Source organism: Filicampus tigris, chromosome 4 (assembly GCF_054856515.1).
Source record: "Filicampus tigris isolate MCC_2025a chromosome 4, RoL_Ftig_1.0, whole genome shotgun sequence".
NCBI lineage: Eukaryota > Metazoa > Chordata > Actinopteri > Syngnathiformes > Syngnathidae > Filicampus > Filicampus tigris.
In genome coordinates, this window is record NC_141220.1 from 18,664,253 (window position 1) to 18,686,201 (window position 21,949).

Consider the following 21,949-nt stretch of genomic DNA (forward strand, 5'->3'; position numbering starts at 1 on the left):
GAAAGTTTTATGATTTAGATTCTTCAAAGTAGGCACCTTTTACCCAGATGACAGCTGTGCAACATCTTGGTATTTTCTTAGTCAGCTTTATATTGTAGATGATGCTTTACGACCTGGAATGACTTTCAGTTCACAGCTGTGCATTATCAAGATATAAAAGTTTTGACACATGGTGAACAACACTAACCGGAAGATTATGCGGAAATATGTATTTTTCTATACTGTATTACGATAATTTTCACTTTACAGGCCAGTCTGTTATTTTACCGGTTCTAGTTTGCGCTTTGGTAAATTTCCCTTAGCTCATGCTGAACTAAGGGAAATTTTAATGTTTTAGTCCTTTCTGCCATTAGTCTTGACATATTTCTATTTATTTGTGTTCCAGACAAGTGACGTCGTCACAAGCAACACCTACACGTACATCACTTGTTGTTACATATAGCCAATAACTGAGCGTGTATTGAACTAGTTTTACAAGTTTGACAACATTGATGGTTGCAGTGCGTGCGGAGTGATACGTGAGCACTCAGTGCACCTGAAAAGCAGCAAAGATCCACACTTGGCCCACATGACCGTCTCTCGTCAAAGAAATGGCAACATACACCGTCATCTCCAGAGCGGACCTCATTTGTCCTCAGTGTACGGACATCTACTGCTTCCCTGTTCTCCTCCAGTGTGGACATAACGTGTGCAAAGTTTGCCTGCAGCAGTTCTGGCAATGGAAAGGATGTCAAGAGTGTCCGGTGTGTCGGGCTGTGTCCATTCCCAAAAGGCCTCCCATCAATTTGGCGCTGAAGATAGCAGCGGACCAGTACCACATGGAGAAGATGAGTAGAGACCGTTGCAGGCTTCACGAGGAGAAACTCAGCGTTTATTGCCAGAACGACGACGAACCCATTTGCCTGGTGTGCCAAATGTCGAAACAACACAAAATCCACGAGTGCTGTTCGCTGGATGAAGCCGCTAAGCAGAAGAAGGTACAAAAAGCAATGTTGAACTATAGCTGACTTACACTATTGAATCCTAATTTATGCCACTCACAAAAAGTTAGGGTTGAAAACAATACAATAAGAATTGGTATTTAAACGTATTAGAGAACAACAAGTTATGAAAAAAAGTACTGATTGGGTTGTGTGCACATTTAAAAATTGATTGAATTAAAATACACCTGTAAAGGTTCTTGGGGATTTTAGCTTCATCCTGATACAAAATAGTATCTTGTCAAGCGCGGGGAATACATTCCAAAATTCCCCACGATAGATGAAATAGTGACTCTGTATATCGCTGGCGTCGGGCTGAATCCTCATCAGTCACAATTTGGTCAAATTCACATTAAAAAAAATCTATGCTATTGGTCACTCCACATGTGTTTTTTGTTGTTGTTTTTTTTACAAATTATTGACCAATCTAAAGTGTTGAAAATGGCTGCTCTTTTTGATGGAGCAATGTTAACGCTTAAACTAACATAGTGTTTTGGGCATCTCCTGAAAAGTTACTATTTTGGAATTACAAGGTTTTTGGCAGTTCATATTATGGTAAATTGACCAGGCAAGATCCAGAGAATAATCAAATGGTCACTGAGCCGAATGGAACCCAAGATGCAGAACAAAATGCTCTGGTTGGCTGCCTCCTATTTTTACCAAACACACACACAAAGAAAAAATAATTAAAATAAATATCGCTTATTGTTATTATTGAGGATTTTTTTGTTTTACATGAACACATTCCAACATAAGACGAAGATAATGACATTCAAACAAACAGTTTTGTTTTCAAATTGGCAAACATAATCGGTCGGTTTTTGGCACACCGTAGTTTTCTTTCTGCTGTTAAGTTTAACATATACTAAATGACAAAGTATTATAAAACAGCCAAATGTTTTGTCTGCAATTCATATATTGGTTGTAAGTGTTAAGGCACCAAACAAAAATCATGTTAGTCATGATACATTTTTTTATATTCGGATTACCGGTAATAATTTACCATAATTTTATCCTGCCCAATATTGACATCGGCATCAAAGAATCCTTATCAGCCGGGCCCCCCCGCCCCCAAAAAAACATGATATTGAGAAAACTTCGCAAAATAAAATATGATATTTACTATTTAAAAATTGTAATACCGCGATAGTGAACCATGACATAGCAAAGGACAACTGTATCACCCAAAAGCTATATAGCTCTAACTTTTTGTGAGTAACATATTTCATGTTAACTGATGTGGAGGTTGACCATTCCATGTTAATGTGAACATGTTAGGAAGACATTTCAGGCAGGCTGAAGTCTCTGAAGAAGAAGCTGCAGACTCTCAACAAGACGAAAGAGAGTTGGGAAAAAACCAGGACATTCATACAGGTTTCAGTTATGACACACACACATAGTCTCGCTTCGGCGTTCATGCTTTGACTAAGAGGCCGCTGTGACATTACAGACGCAGGCGGAGGAAAACAACCGAACCATCAGGGAGGAGTTCCAGAAGTTGCACACGTTCCTTCTCAAGGAGGAAAAATCCAGACTTCAGGTGCTCGCCCAGGAAGTGGAAGTGAAGGTCAAAGTGATGAGCCTCAAGCTAGATTCCATTGAGAAGCAGATCAAGAGCCTGGCGTCTGTCATCAGTGACGCCGACAGAAGACTGAAAGAAGCCGATCTATCCTTCTTGGTGGTACGCACAAACACACAGAACCTTTCTTGTTCAAAAGACTTAATCATAGCATCAAATGTCTCGTCTTTACTCTGCAGGACTACAAAGACACCAAGAAGAAGTGAGTGTGCGCAAGTTCCCAACATCTGTTAGTTACACTACTGTGCTTACACAGTCCACATGATTGTTATTATTTTTCTTTTAATGTAGGCTCAAATGCAATATCAGAGAACCGGAAATAATCCGCGATATCCTGATCAACTCTGCCGCACATCAGGCGTCACTTAAATTTCAAGTTTGGAAGAAGATGGGACACCTCGCTAAATATGGTGAGTAAACCAAAAAAACTGACTTGTTTTTTTGTTTTTTTTTAAAGGGAAGTCAACGCAAAAATTTTTTTTTCAAGAATATCTTCTAAACAAGCCCACTAGATGAAGCACGGCATTCTGATTAATTTTGCGTTTGTGGAATATAGGTTAAGAAGCAAAATGCACTAGTTTTTAGCCATCTCTGGAGGCGGCCATTTTGTCTTCTGTCGACTGAAAATGACATCACAGCTGCTCACAACGACCAATCACGGCTCAGATTCAGAAAACAGGTCAGCCGTGATTGGTCGTTGTGAGCAGTTGTGATGTCATTTTCAGTCAACAGAAGACAAAATGGCCGCCCCCAGAGATGGCTAAAAACAAGTGCATTTTGCTGCTTAACTTATATTCTACAAACGCAACATTAAATCGGAATGCCATGTTTCAACTAGTGGGCCTGCTGGGAACATATTCTTGAAAAAAAAATGTTTGAGTTGACTTCCGCTTTAAATTAAAACAATAGCTAGAAGAGGGCAGCACGGCGGCAACATATTTGATCTATGTTCGGAGGTGGCATGGCTCAGGTGGTAGAATGGTCGTCTCCCGACCCGAAGGTTGTCGGTTCAATCCTCAACCCTTGTGATCATGTCCACGTGTCCTTGAGCAAGATACTTAAAGCCCCAGTTGCTCTTGATGCTGCGTCATCAGTAGGTGACGGTGTTAAAGCGCTTTGAGTGCCTCAATCAAAGGTCTATAACAAGTCAAAGCCCATTCTCCATTTTATAGTCTCTTGTGGGTCACAGAATATGCAGTTGCCCACTCAGCTGATGTCAGGGCAGGCAGCACAAATTGAGTTCCCACTCAAGAACGGAGTTAAAGCGGGAGAGAATGCTTGTCTGTCTCTGTCACCGATTGACGACCAGTCCGGGGTAAATCGACGATAATCAGTTGGGATAGGCTCCAACTCACCCATGACCCTGAACAGGATTCTCTCTCAACATTCTTCCAGTTCCCATCGCGTTGGATCCAAACACGGCCCAGGCTAACTTGGAGCTGTCTCAGGAGTTGAGCTGCGTCCAGTACAGCAGTCAGCGCATGCTCCCGGACAACCCGGAACGCTGCACGGGTGGAGTGTGCGTGCTCGGAGCGGGTGGCTTCGTGTCCGGAAAGCACAGCTGGACGGTGGACGTGAGCCGGGGTAAAGACTGGTACATCGGGGTGGTCCAGGAGTCCGTCCAAAGGAAGGGGGCCATGTCCCTCAAGCCGTCCGAAGGCGCCTGGATCATTGGAGGGATGATAGGGGACGTGCTGTGGGCTCAGACTTCGCCTCGTACAAGACTGGAATGGAAGCAGAAGCCCGACAGGATTACGGTGGAGCTGGACTACGACAAGGGGAAGGTGGCGTTCAGCAACGCTGCGGATTCAAAGACCATTTTCATATTTAAAGACAAGTTCACTGAGAGGATCTTCCCTTACTTCTCTCCTGGGATTCATAATGAGGGCAGCGGCTCCTTCCCCCTCACCATTTGTTCTCAGACCATCACAATCTGCATCTCAGACAAGTGAAGACCGTAGCTCAACGGCCATTCCTGCACCCATCCAGTTATACCTCCATTATCTATTCATCTACTAACCCAGCATCCATCTTCATCCACCCAATGATCCATCCGTCCATCTCTCCAGCGATCCATTCACATCAATCCACCCTTTCACCCACCTTCTCTTCATCCAAAGATCCATCTGTCCCTCAATCCATTCATACACCAACCCATCTATATATCAATCGACCATCTTCCCATGATCTACGAGTATTCATCCACTGACGTATCGTCCATCCACTCTTCACCCAGCGATCCAGCCGTCCATCGATCCATTCATCCAACTATTGATCCAAAGATCCATCGATCATCCACCCATCACTATTTGTCCGCTGATTTGGCATCCATTCATCCACTGATCGATACATTAATCCGCTTATCTATCCATTCATCCATCAATACACCCACCCAGGCTCTATTCATCCAGTGCGCTATCCATCCTCATCCTCTTTCCATTCATCCACTAGTCATCCATCCATCTATCAACCATATTTACATCCAGCATTGCTCAATCCCTACAAGTTGTGTTACATGTAGTACACACAACACACAAACTGTACATGTATTCATGCCAGACCGCTGACCTACTCGTCTGATAATATCCTTCTCTTAAAATCAAAGGATGCTGACCATTAAATGTGTGCAGATCACTACAAACGCACTTTACTTGTCAAACTTGTAACAAGTTTTGCTCCCGACCAACAAATTAGAGGATGGGAAAAAATGATGTTCTTGTGGTCTCACCTCCGCTGCAGTTCAAACACACGTGCACACCAACACTGTGCTGAATGTGAAAATACAAGTCTGACAGATCCAGGAAAAAAAGCCTCAGCATTGTGAGATGTTCATTAAGTCACTACAGCTATCACAATGCGGTAAATCGTGCCAGACTTGTTCCTAGGTCATGTTTATTACCTTGTGGTTGTTTTTTCCTTGTCTTGTGATGTCAACAATTAAGTCTCACTGTGGGAAGTAATAAAATACATTGTCCATCAAAACGTTTTACAATTTTACTCAACAGTAACTCAAACATTGGCCATTTTTGAACTTTTCTTTCACAAACTGTTTTTGAAAATATGTCCACATTATTTGTGAATTATATTATCACTTTTATGACACACATTTATGACACATTCAAGGCCCAATTAAGATGGAGGGTGCAATTCTAACTAGACTAGTACTAAGTATGGTGTGCGGTACAGTATCTGCTCAGATTAAATTGTCCTAAAAAGTGAAAGCATTAATTGTGGATTATCATATTTCTAATTGTCCAACCATAGTACAGTATATGTCAATATGAACAACAAATGTTACTCAACACAAATCATAACCCTCTTAAGAAGACTGGTACTTTGTACTTTGTTTAATAGAGATCATACGGAGAAATTGAGGGTACTTTGCGGATCCTAATTGATAAATAAGTAAAGTGCTCAGATTAGCTCAGCCATTTCATATGTTACTGTGCTTTCATTTGTGTCTGTTAAAAATAAAGACCTTGCCAATTCTTTACATGCCTAACATGCACTAGAGTGGCGAAGAGCTCTATTGAAAAAGTTGAACTAGTAACAAGTTGGGGATTTTCAGTAACATACTATCACTACAGTGTGGTCGGGACTTGATGACTGTGCTGATGGAGAGTTAAAAGAATGTTTTAGCAGCGTGATGGCACGGTTGGCACCAGTACAAACCAAAAAAACGTTGGCTAGCAATAGCAACCGACTTGTGTCATACTTGATTCTAATCAGAAATGACACACCTTGACAGCACAAAATGACACTGCATTGATACATCTTACACACACACGCACACGCACACACACTACATAAAACATTAAAATATATACAGTACAATTTTGGGACGTTGTGTAAAACGTAAATATAACCTGAATACAATGATTAGCAAATCTTTTCCAACCAACAGTATATTCAGTTGCACCACAAATACAATATATTTAAAGTTCAAACTGATATTATTATTATTATTATTTAGCAAATATTCCCTCATTTTGAATTTAATGCTTGCAACCGTTCCCAAAAAGCAGCGAGAGGGGCATGTTTACCACTGTGTTATATCACATTTTCTTTTAATCAGTACCAGACATTTTCAGACCCTGTTTTGCCGTAACGTTTGGAAAACAATTTTGGAGGAAAATATATAAATAAGGTCCTGGGATTCAATGGCTGAACTGTGAAAAGATACATATGTCTTTGGATTTCAATAGCACTCAATAAGTGTTTGGAAACCAAGGACATGTTCCTGAACCCACGTGATAATATCCTTTACACAATTATGTCACATTTTATTGCAATGCCTGCTAAGGGATTGAGGATCACAGGCATTCGGGGTGGTTTTAAGCTATGCCACTTACGTGCAGACATTTTTCCAGAATTTCTGAATCTTTCGATGATATTATGGACCACACACGATGAAATCCCGAAATTCGTTGCAATGGTACATTGAGAAATTTTGTTCTTAAACTGTTAGACTACTTCACAACTCACGCAGTTGTTCGGAACCTCCTCCTGTCCTAGCTGGTGAACAATGGAGCCTTTCGGGGAAGTTTCATTTATTCCCAGTCATGACAATCACCTGTTTCCAATTAACCTGTGGAATATTCCAAACACTTTATTAAGCACTCCAGCAGTAGTGACATATTACATTACGGATAACTGGAGGACACGTATTCTTGCACTACATTTATTTTGAAAAGAAGAGCAGCGGAAGTGACCTAGCGAGCCGTGTAGACTAGACAGGGGCACGTTGTCAATCAAGCTACTCACAAGTTATTTGTCGTTAATTGTTATTCGTTTTAATTGCTGTTAATTCGTAGTTATCCGAATAGGCTCGCTTTTTGGCTTGTCCTTGAGCGCGACTTGAACGCACAGCCTGAAATGTTCTGTTACGGCGGTTGTTCACGCTGCGAACCCACATAGCTGACCGAGCCACCAATTTGTTCACCCCCGAATGTAATAATTTAGTTTTTGTTTGGAAATGAGAGCAACGTCATTGGTGTTTGTTGTCGTGGTGTGCTCCTGCTGCTGCTCTTTGATCAGTGGAACACTCTCGAAAACAGATTTGAAAAGATCACAGAAAGCTGAGCGTGAAAATGAGGTGAGCACCGCATACTTTGATATTACAAACACAAGAGTAGTATTACAGGCGATCCATAGCTTACTATGGAGTTCCATTACTACGACGTAACCCAAACTAACTTTTGCTAACGCAGTAGTAAAGCTATAGTTAAATTAACATTTCTAAAAGCACAATGAAGCCAAACTTACACGGTGGTAAATATGGTGCCAGACACAGTACGTACCCGTAAGTGTCGTATGTCGGGGCCGTGGTAAACCCAGGTTGTTTGAAATCACATATTCGTGTTTTTAACTTTGCAATCCATCCTCAGTTGAAAAACTCACCTGTTCAGTTATTATTGTCTTATTTCTAACTCTCTCAGATGCCTCAAGATGGCGCCAAGAAGTTCTAAAAGCTTTCAACTAGGGCTACACGATATTGGGAAAATGTGTGATATTAGTATTATTGCAATATTTAGTTATTGTTTATAATGTGCCTCGTTACTGATCACCTGTTGGATGGTGATGTACATGAAAGGTTTAATCTGATTGGTCTAAGTAGATAAAAGCATATATTTCCATATGAAATTTATTGCACAACTTTGTGGTACGCATTGCATGGGTCAATATCGCAGTGATAATATTTGTAATATATTGTGCAGCCCTAGTTTTAATTCCTATCTAGAAAGTACTGTATATTGAAATGATACATCTGAACTATACATGTACGTATGTCAAGGAAGAGCTGTGCACGTACACTCAAAATCTGCATTATTTTCAAAATCAAACATACAAGCAATTTGTTTTTATTAGTAATGTTGCAAAATGAGTCTTGAATTACCGTATATAAAACTGTTTTGGAATATATTACATTTACTGTTGTAACTATTCAGGTAAGCAATTAACATTTTGTGAGGACGCGAGTTAGTCAGGTTTGTTTACCATTTGTGACTAGGCTCTGTCCCCATAACAATATCATCATTGTGTGTTGATGTCCAGCCATCCCCAACATCAGAGTCTGTGTTGGAGAGAGGACTGGTGGCAAAAGCAGTTAACTGGAAGGATGTCGTCAGGGAGGAGAGGAGATATTGGGCTCGTATCCAGAGGACATTTAAAGGAGAAGTACTTGGTTATGTTACACCAGTAAGTCTTAATTACTGCACTGGTGTACTGTTAATCAATAACACACACATTTGTATTATTATTGAAAATAATTCCCACGAGTGTGGACTAACCATTAGAACCATAAAATACTGCAGCCTTTCCCACACCTAAAAGGTGTTCCACTCTGTTTATTTTCACTAGTGGAATTCCCACGGTTATGACATCGCCAAGCTGTTTGGCCCCAAACTGACCTCAGTGTCTCCGGTGTGGCTACAAATTCGCCGGCGAGGGCCTGAGCGCTTTGAGGTCACGGGGCTTCACGACCATGACACAGGTACTCACTCTTTCTTCTGCTTTAAAGTCATTCAGAGTCCATTAAGTGGTTGCATCTTTCCAGGCTGGGTCAAAGCGGTGCGGAAGTCTAACAAAAAAGTCAAGATTGGTGAGTAGATGAGGCTTCGTGTGTTTTTCCAGATCAAGACAGAGTGTTTGTGGTTAGTGCCTAGGCTACTGTTTGACGGCTGGTCCTATCAGGACTACATGAGCGTGCTGGCCAGTGAAGATGAGATTGAGGAGCTGGGAATTGAGATGGTAAACGTTGCCAAGGTAAACTAGTGGCGAGTCCACTGCTTTGCAATTGACAGGTGACCCAATTCTTTTTTCCATATGGTGTATTTGCACATCGGTTTGTTTTTTTCTGTTGCAGTTGGAGAGATTTGACGGCTTCACATTGGAGCTGTGGAGCCAGCTAGCAGGCAACAAAAGAAAGTGAGTTTTTTTTTTTCCCTCTGCGGTCGATCATCTGCGAGGACTTTTGAACTTGGAATGGCACCAAACCTGCTCCGACCTGCCTGAGGATGAAACACTGTACGTGCGTTCAACAGGGAACTGGTGCACTTGGTGACACACACGTGCGAAACGTTGAAGGCTAACCTATTAGATTGCATCCTCGTCATTCCTCCTGCTGTGACGGGGTGAGTGAAGCCGATAAGACGAGTCACAACGTCTGTGATGGCGATGTTGACCTTGTGTGAAATTTATGTCTTGATCAGCACCGGGCAGCCTGGCATGTTTGGCAGGGAGGAGTTTGAGCAACTCGCCCCTATTGTGGACGGCTTCAGCCTCATGACATACGACTACTCCAGTGGTGCCAAGTAAGAACAAATATACAGCAGTCACTGCTGCAAAAAATGTCCACCTGCTCTTGATATTTGAAAGGAAGTAAAAAGTAAACATAAGGTCACTTTCAGACAGGACTTGGGCATTCACATAACCATTGCAGCGTTGCACAAAGAAATAACTTCATGCATCATGCTTTCCCTGCACGTGACTTTTAGCTTTATTGTTGTATGCAATATTTTAGGGTACTGTATTTTATAGTTTGGTCCAAATTTATTTGTGCCGCAAAGTGCATTGACAAGGGCCTGACCGATACGGGTTACTTTAGGGCGATTCCAATATTTGGCAGAATAAAAAACAGATAACCGACTTATCGGCCAATTAATGAAAAAATAGGAGGATTATAATACCTTCTTTTTTGGGTTCCCATAACGCTTACAACAAAGATATGAATTACAGGCAGAATATTTGGCTGTTTTACAATAACGTATTTTCCGGACTGTAAGTCACCACTTTTTCTTTATCTATGAATTCTTACCGACGAGGTCAACAGATTTACTACCTACAGTCTTGTCACATCTGACCAATGAAATTACTGAACATGTCATAGTGGACCAATGAAACTGTCCGAGTCCTCATATTGAATATTTGTCGGCCATTTGCGGTTGGAGTGCGCAGACTGTGAGAGACAAATATGGAAGTGTGTGTGCGCGCGCGTAGCAGTATGTGGCTGTGTAGAAACGAATACAGAGGATATAGAGCTCCAAACGTCGCGTGGCTATTCCTGAGTGCATTTGTTCACGCAGCCAAAAGCCAGCCAAAAGAGAAAAGTAGTATAGTAGCACCAGAATGCCAAGGACTAACAATGGAGCGCAGCGATAAAACTAGCATTTATCTGTCAACATTGCATGCAGGTCAGTTCACATCTTAATTTGATGTAAAGGATATAATGAGATACATGTACAAGCTGGACATGATATTGGATATTACTGATCTATCAAGTGCTCTATCAAAGAGGGCTTTTTACAATTGGGGGGAGGGTCTAAAAAAAATCCATCTGTGTGACCTCTTTCTTTGTAAACATCACGTTATAATATGGAGACCCGCAGCTATTAATACGAAATTTGGGGGGGGGTGGCTGATTATCATTATCTTTATCATTTGGTTTAATATGTATTACAAAAAAAAACCCCAAAAACATCCAATTCTAAAAAAGCTAATATTGGCCAAATAATTGGTCAGGCCCTAGTTATGACAATACATGAACGAATTCAATTCTAGTTAAATTGTTAACATCACAACCGACCAAATAAACAGTGGCAATAACTTGCAGTATTGTATGAACAAATTTGTGAGAATGAGACGAGCTGATTCATGGTGGGTGTTTGTTGTCAGACCGGGCCCAAGTTCCCCCGTATCATGGGTGAAAGACTGTGTTTTTCAACTGGCCCCCAAGAAAGAGTGGAGATCCAAAATTCTGCTTGGACTCAATTTGTACGGCCTGGACTTTTCAAACCAGCAAACAGAGCCCATCCTTGGGGGGAGGTGAGCATTATGCTGCTGCCCTACTTTTATGCACGACTGATATTTTAGTGGAATCAAGTGTCACGCTCCAGTGTGTGACCTCTGGCAGGTACATAGAAATTTTGCGGGAACACAAGCCCAAAATCATCTGGGATGACTATAATGCTGAGCATTACTTCACCTACAAGAGGTAAAAATGTCCGTCTTTGTTTACTCACCATTGACTTCCATCACGGCAGTTGGAACTAATCTACCCTCTCTTCATTTCAGAAGCAATGGAGTTAAACATGTGGTGTACTATCCATCATTGAAGGTACAATTTGATTTAAATGTATTGCATTCCTTTACAAATACTTTCTGAATGGTAAATGACTGTAATGATTAACCAAGTCAGTTTTTTGTATTACAAATCTGTGTTCATGGTTCTATATTGAAATGATCATTTGACTTTCCAGTCAGTGCACGTGAGGATCACTCTGGCTGAAGAACTGGGTACTGGCATCTCCTTATGGGAACTGGGACAGGGGCTGGACTACTTCTATGACCTCCTTTGAGTCATCAGGACATGGATTTCTCATCTGATATTTCTCATTTTCTTGCATGGAAAAGTCAAGTTGCTGTTTTGGTCCAGTTGGTTTGGAAGTGCAACTGACATGAACTCTTCCATTGAGCCACTGAAGGGATTTAATTGTTGATTGTGACAAAGAAAATGTACTTTGGTGTGTTTTCTGTGTCATTTCTGCAAATAAATCAACTTGTGAAGTTCAGTTGTGTGTCGTTTAGTGAGAAGGAGCAAGTTTAGCAGGACAAATCAAGCAGCTTGAATTCAGTCCAAATAATACATTACTACCTTCACTAGTAAATACATTTTGAAAATAAGTAGCTGTTTGAGTTAATCACAGTAATCACAAGTTGAAGGTGACCGCCCTTGAAAGGTGCTATATAAATCTTGAGTTCTTATTAGACAGTCAGATCTTCACTTAAATTGATTTGATACGAAAGTAAATTGAGCCGAGTTTGGTCACGGAACAAATTAAACGCTGAGGTCAAGGTACCACGATACGGTGGTGTGAAAGTAAAAAATGCGACACAGCTAGCCTTACTTGGCGCTAGAGAGCAGAATTAAATTGTTGACGGCAAGCCAGGTGGACTGCGTGTTCTGTCCAGTTATCAGGTGTCTGTCAGCGACGACGTGCACAGAGTCCTCTTGGCTTGCTGCAAAATGGAGGTTTAATAGATGTTCTCAAAGAAGTTTTGAAAAATATGATCAAGACATCAGCCATGATGAACCTGCACTCACCTGTGTATGAGCCACCGCTGTCCTTCACAAAGTCTTCCACGATTAAAGGCAGGTTGGCAAAGTCTGGCCTCCGCACCAGTTCAAACACTGACGGCTTCAACAAAGACAAAGAATTACAGCCAGAAAAATACTCAAGGAATGGAACTAGGACTGAACAATTAGATTAATAAATGTTCCTTTATTTTAGCGATAGCTTAACATAAAACCAAAACATCTATAACAAAAATGATATTGTTTATTAAGGAGCTTGAAAAAAATGATTGTGTATTCAATCACAATTGCAATATTGAGGGGGGAATTACAATTAGATTTGTCAAAATCGCTTAGCCCTAGGTGGAACTTTCCAACATTGTTTACTGAACATACCCCAGTCAAACTATAGCCGTTGAAGATCCACCTGTTCCCCTCCGTGGCGCAACACAGCGCCGACACTCCCTGTCCGACTGCACACACGGGCTCTGGACGTACAAATACTTATTAGCGTACACGCTGTTATTCTTTACAGGAGACCTTGACAAGAGGCCTGCCTCACTCTGCTGAGAGATGAAGTGTGTAAGAATACGGTGCAGTGAGCCGCTGTGTGCCAGGTCGCTGGGTGCTCCCGGGCAGTCGGGAATGAGCAGAGACTGGTAGCGAGCACCTATTTGAAAATAAATAAAACAAAAAGTCATGGTGACAAAGCTGAGCGACAGTGACACAGCAGACAAAATAATTGACCGTGAATGATTATTTCTCACCATCGATGGATTCAAGTTTGGCAGGTGTTGCGTAAGGTTTCATGTTGAAGTCCTGCACCCATCTAGATGTGCTGTCATCCACCCCGACAAAGTCTATTGGCTTCCCCTTGAATACAATACAGGCTATTTTTTTCTTTTAAACATCACACAGCATAAAAAGGCACGCTCAATTACCACCCTTCTTACTGTATCCCATTTGATCATAAGCCTATTTTTTTCCCCTCAAAAATATTTACTGTAATTATGATTATGACTTTGCGGCTGCGACAAATTATATTGTAGCAATGGAACTCAGTATAAATCAGGGGTGTCCAAACTCGGTCCCCAAGGGCCGGTGTCCTGCCTGTTTTCCGTCTATCCCTGCTGCAACGCACCTGTTTCAAAAGATCATGATCGTTATCAAGCTTCTACAGAGCTTGCTGATGAGCTGATCATTTAAATCAGGTGTGTTGCTGCAAGGAGAGCTGGAAAACGGGCAGGAAAGCGGCCCTTGAGGAGCGGAGGTGGACACCCACAGTGTAAATACTTAGAGGACCCTTGTACATTTGTGGTCATAAGTTTTACATTTGCTGGCAGAATTTGTGAAATGTTGGCAATTGTGGGTACGACGGACGATTGAAGGGTCATTATTTTCTTCATGGCAATGTATTGTTCAATTGTTAGTGTGCTATAATTATACATATACGTGTATAGTTTAAATCAAATAAAATACTGTAAAAAAAAAAAACAGCGTGTTACCTAAACAAATATTTGCATTTTGACATTTTCATTTGTGGCTCCTCAGGGTTAAACTAGAATAGGGAGAAAACTCAAAACTAGGACTCTTCTCCAAATGTAATTATTTTGTAAAATTACATTTCAGTTTAGAATACTTTAGTCCCGTTTGAGCGAATTACATTATCCAGTAAAGAGACTTACCGCCGGCGTGGCTGTCTGGAGGTTAAACACAGAAGAGCTAAGATTGAAGCACTGTTGGAAAGACTTCGCTGACACACCTAGCACCAGTGAACAAACCACAAGTTAAAACCCCCATACATGAAATGCTATCAAAAAGGGGGGAAAAAAATCTAATATTTCAACTTGAATAGTTTGACACACACACCTTGAGGAGAGGCGCTCAACACAATCAAACAAGTCGGCTTCGCAGACATTCTCTTATCTCTTTTTTTTTTTTTTTTTCCCACTTAATCTAAAATCAGTGACAATACTGTAGCAACCAAATTTAGATTTGCCTATGCCAAACAGGAAGCATCGCGGGGAGGGAAAAGGGTCAGCTGACCACAACATCCGCCTCAAGACCTTCATAAGAAAAGCGCTGGTTCAGTCGCATATTAAAAATGGCATTCTTTCGAATACTCAGCTGAGGGCGTTCGCACAGCATACAGTACAGTGAGTTGTTGATGTTTACTTGTTTACTTTACTCTGATGTAAATGGTTGGTGCGTAAAGAATGGAATGGGCCGTTTGTGTCACACGGGGCATTATTTGCACGCCTGCTTTATTTTTTATTTTTATAATATGGCTCATCATCCCTTTAATACAGAACAATACAATACATTTTTATTTATATAGCGCAATTCATAACAGTGCATGCATCGTATGACATTCTCAGTAAAATTCATTTTCAGCAATACATGGAAATAATAAAATGTTTTTTTGGGGAGCATTAATGCTGATAGAATTGTTTGTTTTACAATTAAAGGGAAAGTCAACCCAAAAATGTTCTTTATATGTTGTATGTGCCTCCACTAGTCTAAACACAGCATTCTGAGTTAAGCTGCTATATCCACCCGTTTTTAGCCATCTCAGGCGGCGGCCATTTTGTCACTTGCTGTCGACTGGAAATGACATCAGAGTTGCTCAGGTAAAAAACAATCAGGACTCACCTGTTTTCTGAAGCTGAGCCATGATGTTACCTGAGCCCTGAGCAACTGTGGTTTTATTTACAGTTGACAGCAAGTGACAAAATACCCGCCCCCTGTGACTGACAAAAACGTGCGGATTTGACTACTTAACTCATACTCCACATACGCAGTATCAATCAGTATCAGAATGCTGTGTTTGGACTAGTGTGGCTACATAGAACCTAATATTGTAAATATAATTTTTGGGTTGACTCCCACTCTTAAATATGAATTTCTTTAACTCAACCTTGTGACACACCAAGAACAACAGCGCAGTACTGTACTTGTAAATATAACCACATCAAGCCTTCATTGTCTGCATTACCCTTGACATAAAAAGGAAACAATTTTGCAGATTGAAGTGCTGCCCAGCAGCTCAACTTGAAAAGTGCAAACTTGTCATTTTAAGGCACTTAAGTCTCAAAGCACTCATCTGGTAATGAGACACACAAAAAAAGTCCTACATCAGTAAGGCTCATCTTTCAGATTTTGATGAAGGCAGCAAGTCAACATCATCCCAAATAGCTGAAATAAAAGATACAAGAAAGGGTTAGCTCAGCAGTTAACATATATTTGGATGGAAATGGATACGTTTGTTACAATATTTACTTATGAGGGACTTCACCTGTAAAATTGCAATCCCAATGCCCAGTGCACCCAGAATATACAGCTGACTGAGAATAAACTCCTCCAATTTCATGACACAGCCTCCCTGGCAGCACAGCAAGAGCAACAAATTTAGAATATTTGTTAATACTCTAAGTCAATTGGTGTCAAGTGGACACGCATACCCACCTCCACCTTGTAGACATTGGAGGGATGGTCTCTGATGCCGCAGAGGCTGCTGGGAGTCTTACAGCAGCTGTCGGGAACAAGCTGCTGGTCCTGTGCGGCCACGACCCAAAGACTATCTTTCCAGTCTGAGGAGCTGTTACTGCCGCAGCACTGGAACTGAGAGGGAGGAACACACACACACACACACACACACACACACACGCACACACACATGAGGCACATTTCAACAAGACGCATAGTGTGTAAAATAAATAGTGCATCCACACCTCCTGATGGAGCTTGTCCACAGCCTGTGTGACACTGTCCTCCCCAGCTTGTTGGTATTTCTGCTGCATAGTCATCTTCAAGTTCTGCCTCAGCTCCTCATCCAGCTGTGAAACCACAAGCACAAGGCAACATTCCACTCGATCTCAAAGTCAACACAATTCAGAATTGACAAAATACTGTACGAGTTCATGCTGTTCAAAATTATTTTGAGTTGATTTAAACTTGAGTGACTGTGCATTTTATATATGTCTGTGACAGAGCATGTTGACATACAGTACAGGTGCATTTCAATAAATTGGAATATCATAGATGAGTTCATTTACAGCTTAATTCAAAAAGTAACATTCATGTACTAGGCAGATGCATTGAACACAAGCGAAAACACTTCGAAAGGAAAAATTCCGAACTCATTTCTATGTTGAAAATCATTTTGATTGTTTTTCACTTTATAATCTAATTTCTTAAAATGGCAAACAAAATGATGAAATATTTAACGTTGTGTGTAGTGACTCTATAATGGATGAGCTTCACTTATTCAATTAAACTACGGACTAATTTAAGTTTTCTATGATTTTCAAAAGAGCTGGGGCGATACACTTTTGTCCCAATCCGATACAGATCCCGATACTTGGGGCGCGATCCGATATGTATTGCGATACTTAAATATTATAAAAATATATATTTAAAAAAAACTGAGGCCTGTGTTTCCAAAGTTTTAACTTAACCGGTAAGTGCCATTTTACATTTATTCAAGTGTCACGATTGTGACGCTTGAAAAGTGCATAAACTGCTCCAGTAACTGTTCCTGATACAAAGGTCAACTTTAAGGACCTCAATGTTCCAAAAGTATGTTTTAGAACTTGCAAAACATAACACAAGGTATCCAAAGTATCGATACTTCATCAACATATCAATACTTGGTATCATAAAAAGTGTCACTATATTATTCCCAGCCGTAGTATTCACATTTTTTGAGAGGCACCTGTAAAATAAATCATGTGGCAGCAGATTACCTGGTGGCAGAAAGGGAAACACTGGAGCAAGAAAAGGGAGGAGAAAGAAGTAAGGTGTGAGAAGGCTAAGTGAAGAAGTGCACAGACAGTATTTACCGTAAACAAACAGGCAACCTAACTCTTTTGTGTTAAAATTATGTGGACAAAAACACCAGATGACCAGAAGAAGGAATACAATGAAGAAACATGCATGGAGAAAACACCACATTTCTTTTAAACTTGTAATGGCATTTAAAAATATATCCTGGACTGGGATTTAAAGGGCTGATAGCACTTGAAACAAACAAACCCAAAAAGAAAATATGGGGTTAACAGAGTTTTACCTCTTGGTAGGTAATATACGCCAAGACGCCTGCGACGATTTCCAGCAGAAAAACACAGAGCAACAGCACCAAATACTGCAAGAGATATTCAAAACAAGAAACAATACAACTGTCAATCAGATTTGTAGGGCTCGGAAGTATTTTCCGAATCAGTTTCTACCCTTTGCTGTTGGAAAAAGTGAATGACAATGACATCAAAACAAGTTTCAGTGTTCAATTACACAAGGGTTGGTGATCCTTTACTTAGGACATGCATGCAGTCCCACAGATATACTGTACATACAACTATTCACAAAAAAACAGGAATATTTGTCTTTCAGGTGAAATTTATGGAAAATGCAATAAGTTCACGCAACAGTGATATCACATCCTGAAAGTAGGACCCTTAAGTACGAGGATGCACTGGTGATTTCCTCTTCTCAAACAATTCACTGAAACAAAAGTTAACAACAATGGTGGATATACACTACAACAAAAAACATCAACATCTCAATAACTTGTCATGTGCCCTTGAGCATCAATTACAGCTTGACAACGACGTCTGATGGTGTTCACAAGTCGACCTATTGTCTGCTGAGGCATGGCATGCCAACTCTTATTGAAGGGCAGCCAATCAGGTCGCTGAGGTTCTGGGGTGCAGAATTTCGAGCCTCTTCACGGCGACTCAGCTGATCCCGCAGGTTGATTTTGATCACAGAATTAATGACTATGAATCAAACACCTGAATTTTGCTGTTAAGCTCCTTGTAAGAGAACAGCAACTTGTGTAAAAAGTACTGAAATATTTAACAGTTGGACATGTGCATTCAAAAGCTTAGAGAAGGTCACATTAAGTTCACCTGTAAAGGTTTGAATGTATTTTAGGCTCTTCCTGAAATTTCACCCAACAGCTAAATATTCCAAACTTTTTTTGAGTAGTGTATGTCTAATGATCTCAATTTTTTTAAAGCTACACAACAAGTTGTTCCTGTTGTCAAAGTACTCAAGTCAGTGGGTTTGTTGACTTGAGGTTTTCTATTTGCACAACACGTATCCTCCGGCTGTGTCTGCATGTCTGCTACACGTGGAGGCTTGTGATGCTCCTCATTCCTCTAACATTAGCCGAACTCTAAAAATGTAAACTCTTGAGGACACACGCCATGTGACCTGGCACGTCATACTGCAGCTACACTTAATGTGGGCTGTCCCTGTGATCTGCAGGCAGACACAAGGTCACCCAGGATTAACTTTCAATGCCCCCAGACCAGCGTCTGTGTGTGTGTATGGGTGTGTGTGTGTGTGTGTGTGTGTAAACCAGGGGAGTCCAAACTTTCATCTGAGGATGGCATTCATAAAAATGCAAGAATGCAAGGGCCACATCTCATAATTCTTCAAATTTAATTTATTAAACATGCTAAAATCAGTCAAGCAAGCAATTATATATTGTTTACATTTTCTAGTTATTTTGAAAAACTGTTACATAACAGCTTTCTGTTTAAGGTGATAAGGCAATTGTTTGGATTTTTAAAAAAAAGATTTGGGGGTGACCAATGGCCCTGTAAAATACTAGTCTAGTAGATCCACCCCTGTACTTCCGAATCTCCACATTCAGAACCAAAACAAGATCAAACTGTAGTAAGCTGACCATTTTTAAAACAGTTATTTGAGGATGATTAATGTGATATGTTCATAAATTGGATCTTGACATAGCAGAATGCAGAGGGAACAATTTTTGCTTCTAAAATTAATTAATTCTCAAATAAATAAATAAATTAATTTTAAATAATTAATTTAAAATTAATTTTTATTTATCAGTATTTTGAAGAGAAATTGTTTTTATTTTTGTCGTAAATAGTTTCTTTGTATCTTTGTATCTACAAAAGCTGTACAGTATGTGAACCAATTTACTAATAGTTGTGGCACCTATGCCCTCCTCCACCCTTTTTATTTAAAAAAAAATTGCCTTGTGGGCCATGACAAATGTAATTTTGAGTATAAGCCGCCAGCCACTGAAAAATGGATGGCGGGTCACAAATGGTCCGTGGGCCGTAGTTTGGACACCACTGGTGTGAACAGAATCTTTAACAAGATTTTCCTTTTCTTCTTCAACTTAATAATGAGGACAAAGAATTGTTTTTTTTTTGCCTCACCACAATCAAAAGACTCTTCATCTCCCACAGAGTAGCGCAGCATCCGATGATGCCGGTAACGATCACGACGGCCCCGGCAGCGATGAGGATGTAAGCGGAAGCTGAGTAAAAGCTGGAGTTCAACAGACTTATGTAGTCACTCTTCTCCACCAGAGTCCACACGCCCACAGCCAGCACTGCACCACCTGCCAGCTGAGAGAACAAACCACCCGATTCATTTTATACACACTTGAATTGTTATGATTTGTTCTATGACTAAGCCGAAGTAGTTGTGCATGATAAACACATTTCAAATGAGGACATCCTCTGAACAAATTGTCCTCCATCTGTGATTTTATCATTCAAATGACTGTCAAATATATAGCTTATCCAAGTATACTTTATATTTGAACAAATAACACACACACTGTATATGATCATTATCATATACTGTATGCATCCTCAATGCATGCACTTAGTGAAAGATTCAAAAGGAAGCGTATCATTTTTCTTTGTTTTTAATCAAATTATTGACATTGCTTTTGTAACTTACCCAAAAAAGAATGTTAAATATAAAGAGAATGTACTTCAGACAAATTGTCCCACAGGTGTTGGAGTTTTCCCTCTGAGTTTCCATTCTGGAAAATAAATAAATAACAGACCAGGTTACTGTATAGTGTGACATGGTTTTAAAGATGTGATAAATGATTGGTGACCTCAAACAAATTTGTATCAGCACATATTAGGGCTGCATTAGATCTATTGCGATATGCGGAGCCAGCACACATGTATGCGGAGCATACATATGGTGTCTCATGTCTTTGAAGCAAAGATTTATTATACTGAGTGGACCCAAAAGTCTTTATTTTAGCAACTTGAACATTTTGTGCCTAAATCAGGCAAAAATAGATTTTGAGTCCTGTCGAATTGGGCCCGACAAGGGCGCCTGGTGTGTGTGAACAATTTCCCGGCACTCTTTTTTGCAACATGAAAACTTTCGATGGTTAAACTTCTAGATTTTGCATCAGCCTTGTGTCTTTCAAATCAGATAAAAATGTATTTTGCGTCTCGTCAAATTGAACGAAAATCGAACCCCTAGAAAAGTGATTTTTTTTCAGCTGTGGGTCATCTCATCATGGGCTGCTGACGTGTGTGTAAGGTTTCTTAGCACTCCTGGATCTGAGAGTATACGACTGCAACTTCAAAGAGTTCTGATTTTGTGACAGAATTATCTGTTGAATTCGACGAAATGCAGCTCACTGAAAAAGTGACTTTTTTGGTCCCATTTTTGGATTCTGTGAGTGTGACATACATTAATATCAATTATAAATTAATATTATGAAAGGCAGTGTTGGCACTCTGCCCATACTTGTGCCAGTCTTGGATGCAATGAAAATTACCATGGTTGCTGTAATACATTTCATGCGTGTGTAGGCGATATTCCCCTTGAGTTAACATGAAGAATGAAGCTTCCCAAACTTGCAAGGAGTGAGCAGGAGCAGCTCACTGATGAAATCAAATATGTGGTGGGTAAAGATACTTTACAGCTTGTGTCGCATGACGTGCAGCAATAATATACTGTAGCGCAACGGCGCCGAAGCCAAAATTAACTGCTCAGGCCGAACAACTTTATAAATTTAGACAAATAAAAATCACATCAATAAAACAACACATCAGAAGTGTTAAACCTACAAACAAAAACAAATAAAACAGTGCTCTTCTTGCCATTAGACCAAGTGCACATGCATGAGTGGGGGGTGAAGCAAAAAAAAAAAAAAAACCTTTCCAGAGATTTATTTTTAACTATGGTGTCATGGAAAAAAAAATGCTCCTGCATTCAAGTGAGGCCAAAACTGTCCTACCTGATTCAAGATGTCAATTTCCGTGGCAACGCCTTCCAAGATCCCACTCAGCCCGCTGTGGATGTGCTTCTGTCTGTGAAAGTTGTCTGCAGCACTTGGAGTGTCTTACAGTAGTGTCCTATTGCAGCCGCTTGCTCACCCACCCAAACACTTCCTACTGTAAAGTGCATGGCTGCCCCCCACTGGCTTCTCCCACATTGAAGTGAGTGTGGAGCATAGAGGGAACCTTCAGCAAATAATGATAATTAACACTGTGGCAAGTGGGCTCAACACAACTATAT

At 40.5% G+C, this 21,949-nt stretch overlaps 4 protein-coding genes across 8 annotated transcripts; 2 read left to right on the forward strand and 2 right to left on the reverse strand.

Annotated features, from left to right (window-relative positions):
- Nucleotides 1–476: 476 nt before the first annotated feature.
- On the forward strand, nucleotides 477–5,739 carry LOC147148779 (zinc-binding protein A33-like). Its single transcript, XM_086028907.1, has 6 exons — nucleotides 477–977; nucleotides 2,259–2,354; nucleotides 2,431–2,661; nucleotides 2,739–2,761; nucleotides 2,851–2,969; nucleotides 3,955–5,739. Exons 1-6 carry the CDS (start codon nucleotides 591–593, stop codon nucleotides 4,509–4,511), a joined length of 1,413 nt encoding a protein of 470 aa, XP_085885033.1. The 5' UTR covers nucleotides 477–590; the 3' UTR covers nucleotides 4,512–5,739.
- Nucleotides 3,385–14,658, reverse strand: gatd1 (glutamine amidotransferase class 1 domain containing 1). 3 transcript variants are annotated; one of them, XM_086028911.1, is made up of 8 exons: nucleotides 14,501–14,658; nucleotides 14,317–14,393; nucleotides 13,399–13,504; nucleotides 13,194–13,301; nucleotides 13,028–13,119; nucleotides 12,662–12,755; nucleotides 12,465–12,576; nucleotides 3,385–4,283 (listed from the first exon to the last, which is right to left on the reverse strand). In XM_086028911.1, the coding sequence occupies exons 1-8, from the start codon at nucleotides 14,547–14,549 to the stop codon at nucleotides 4,262–4,264; spliced, it is 660 nt and encodes a 219-aa protein (XP_085885037.1). In that variant the 5' UTR covers nucleotides 14,550–14,658; the 3' UTR covers nucleotides 3,385–4,261. The 3 variants fall into 3 exon arrangements, with proteins under 3 accessions (XP_085885037.1, XP_085885036.1, XP_085885038.1); XM_086028910.1 differs by lacking the exon at nucleotides 3,385–4,283 and adding an exon at nucleotides 9,701–9,743; XM_086028912.1 differs by lacking the exon at nucleotides 3,385–4,283 and having other exon boundaries at nucleotides 12,125–12,576.
- chid1 (chitinase domain containing 1) lies at nucleotides 7,194–12,128 on the forward strand. 2 transcript variants are annotated; one of them, XM_086028909.1, is made up of 12 exons: nucleotides 7,194–7,654; nucleotides 8,614–8,757; nucleotides 8,920–9,052; nucleotides 9,116–9,160; nucleotides 9,218–9,324; nucleotides 9,425–9,486; nucleotides 9,603–9,692; nucleotides 9,771–9,872; nucleotides 11,233–11,382; nucleotides 11,471–11,551; nucleotides 11,635–11,674; nucleotides 11,817–12,128. In XM_086028909.1, exons 1-12 carry the CDS (start codon nucleotides 7,535–7,537, stop codon nucleotides 11,913–11,915), a joined length of 1,173 nt encoding a protein of 390 aa, XP_085885035.1. In that variant the 5' UTR covers nucleotides 7,194–7,534; the 3' UTR covers nucleotides 11,916–12,128. The 2 variants fall into 2 exon arrangements, with proteins under 2 accessions (XP_085885035.1, XP_085885034.1); XM_086028908.1 differs by having other exon boundaries at nucleotides 7,195–7,654; nucleotides 11,632–11,674.
- A 218-nt stretch (nucleotides 14,659–14,876) lies between the features above and the next one.
- cd151 (CD151 molecule) lies at nucleotides 14,877–21,814 on the reverse strand. 2 transcript variants are annotated; one of them, XM_086029242.1, is made up of 9 exons: nucleotides 21,669–21,814; nucleotides 20,360–20,444; nucleotides 19,828–20,019; nucleotides 17,700–17,774; nucleotides 17,377–17,397; nucleotides 16,363–16,467; nucleotides 16,097–16,252; nucleotides 15,927–16,013; nucleotides 14,877–15,826 (listed from the first exon to the last, which is right to left on the reverse strand). In XM_086029242.1, the coding sequence occupies exons 2-9, from the start codon at nucleotides 20,441–20,443 to the stop codon at nucleotides 15,767–15,769; spliced, it is 780 nt and encodes a 259-aa protein (XP_085885368.1). In that variant the 5' UTR covers nucleotide 20,444; nucleotides 21,669–21,814; the 3' UTR covers nucleotides 14,877–15,766. The 2 variants fall into 2 exon arrangements, with proteins under 2 accessions (XP_085885368.1, XP_085885369.1); XM_086029243.1 differs by lacking the exon at nucleotides 17,377–17,397.
- Between the last annotated feature and the right edge of the window lie 135 nt (nucleotides 21,815–21,949).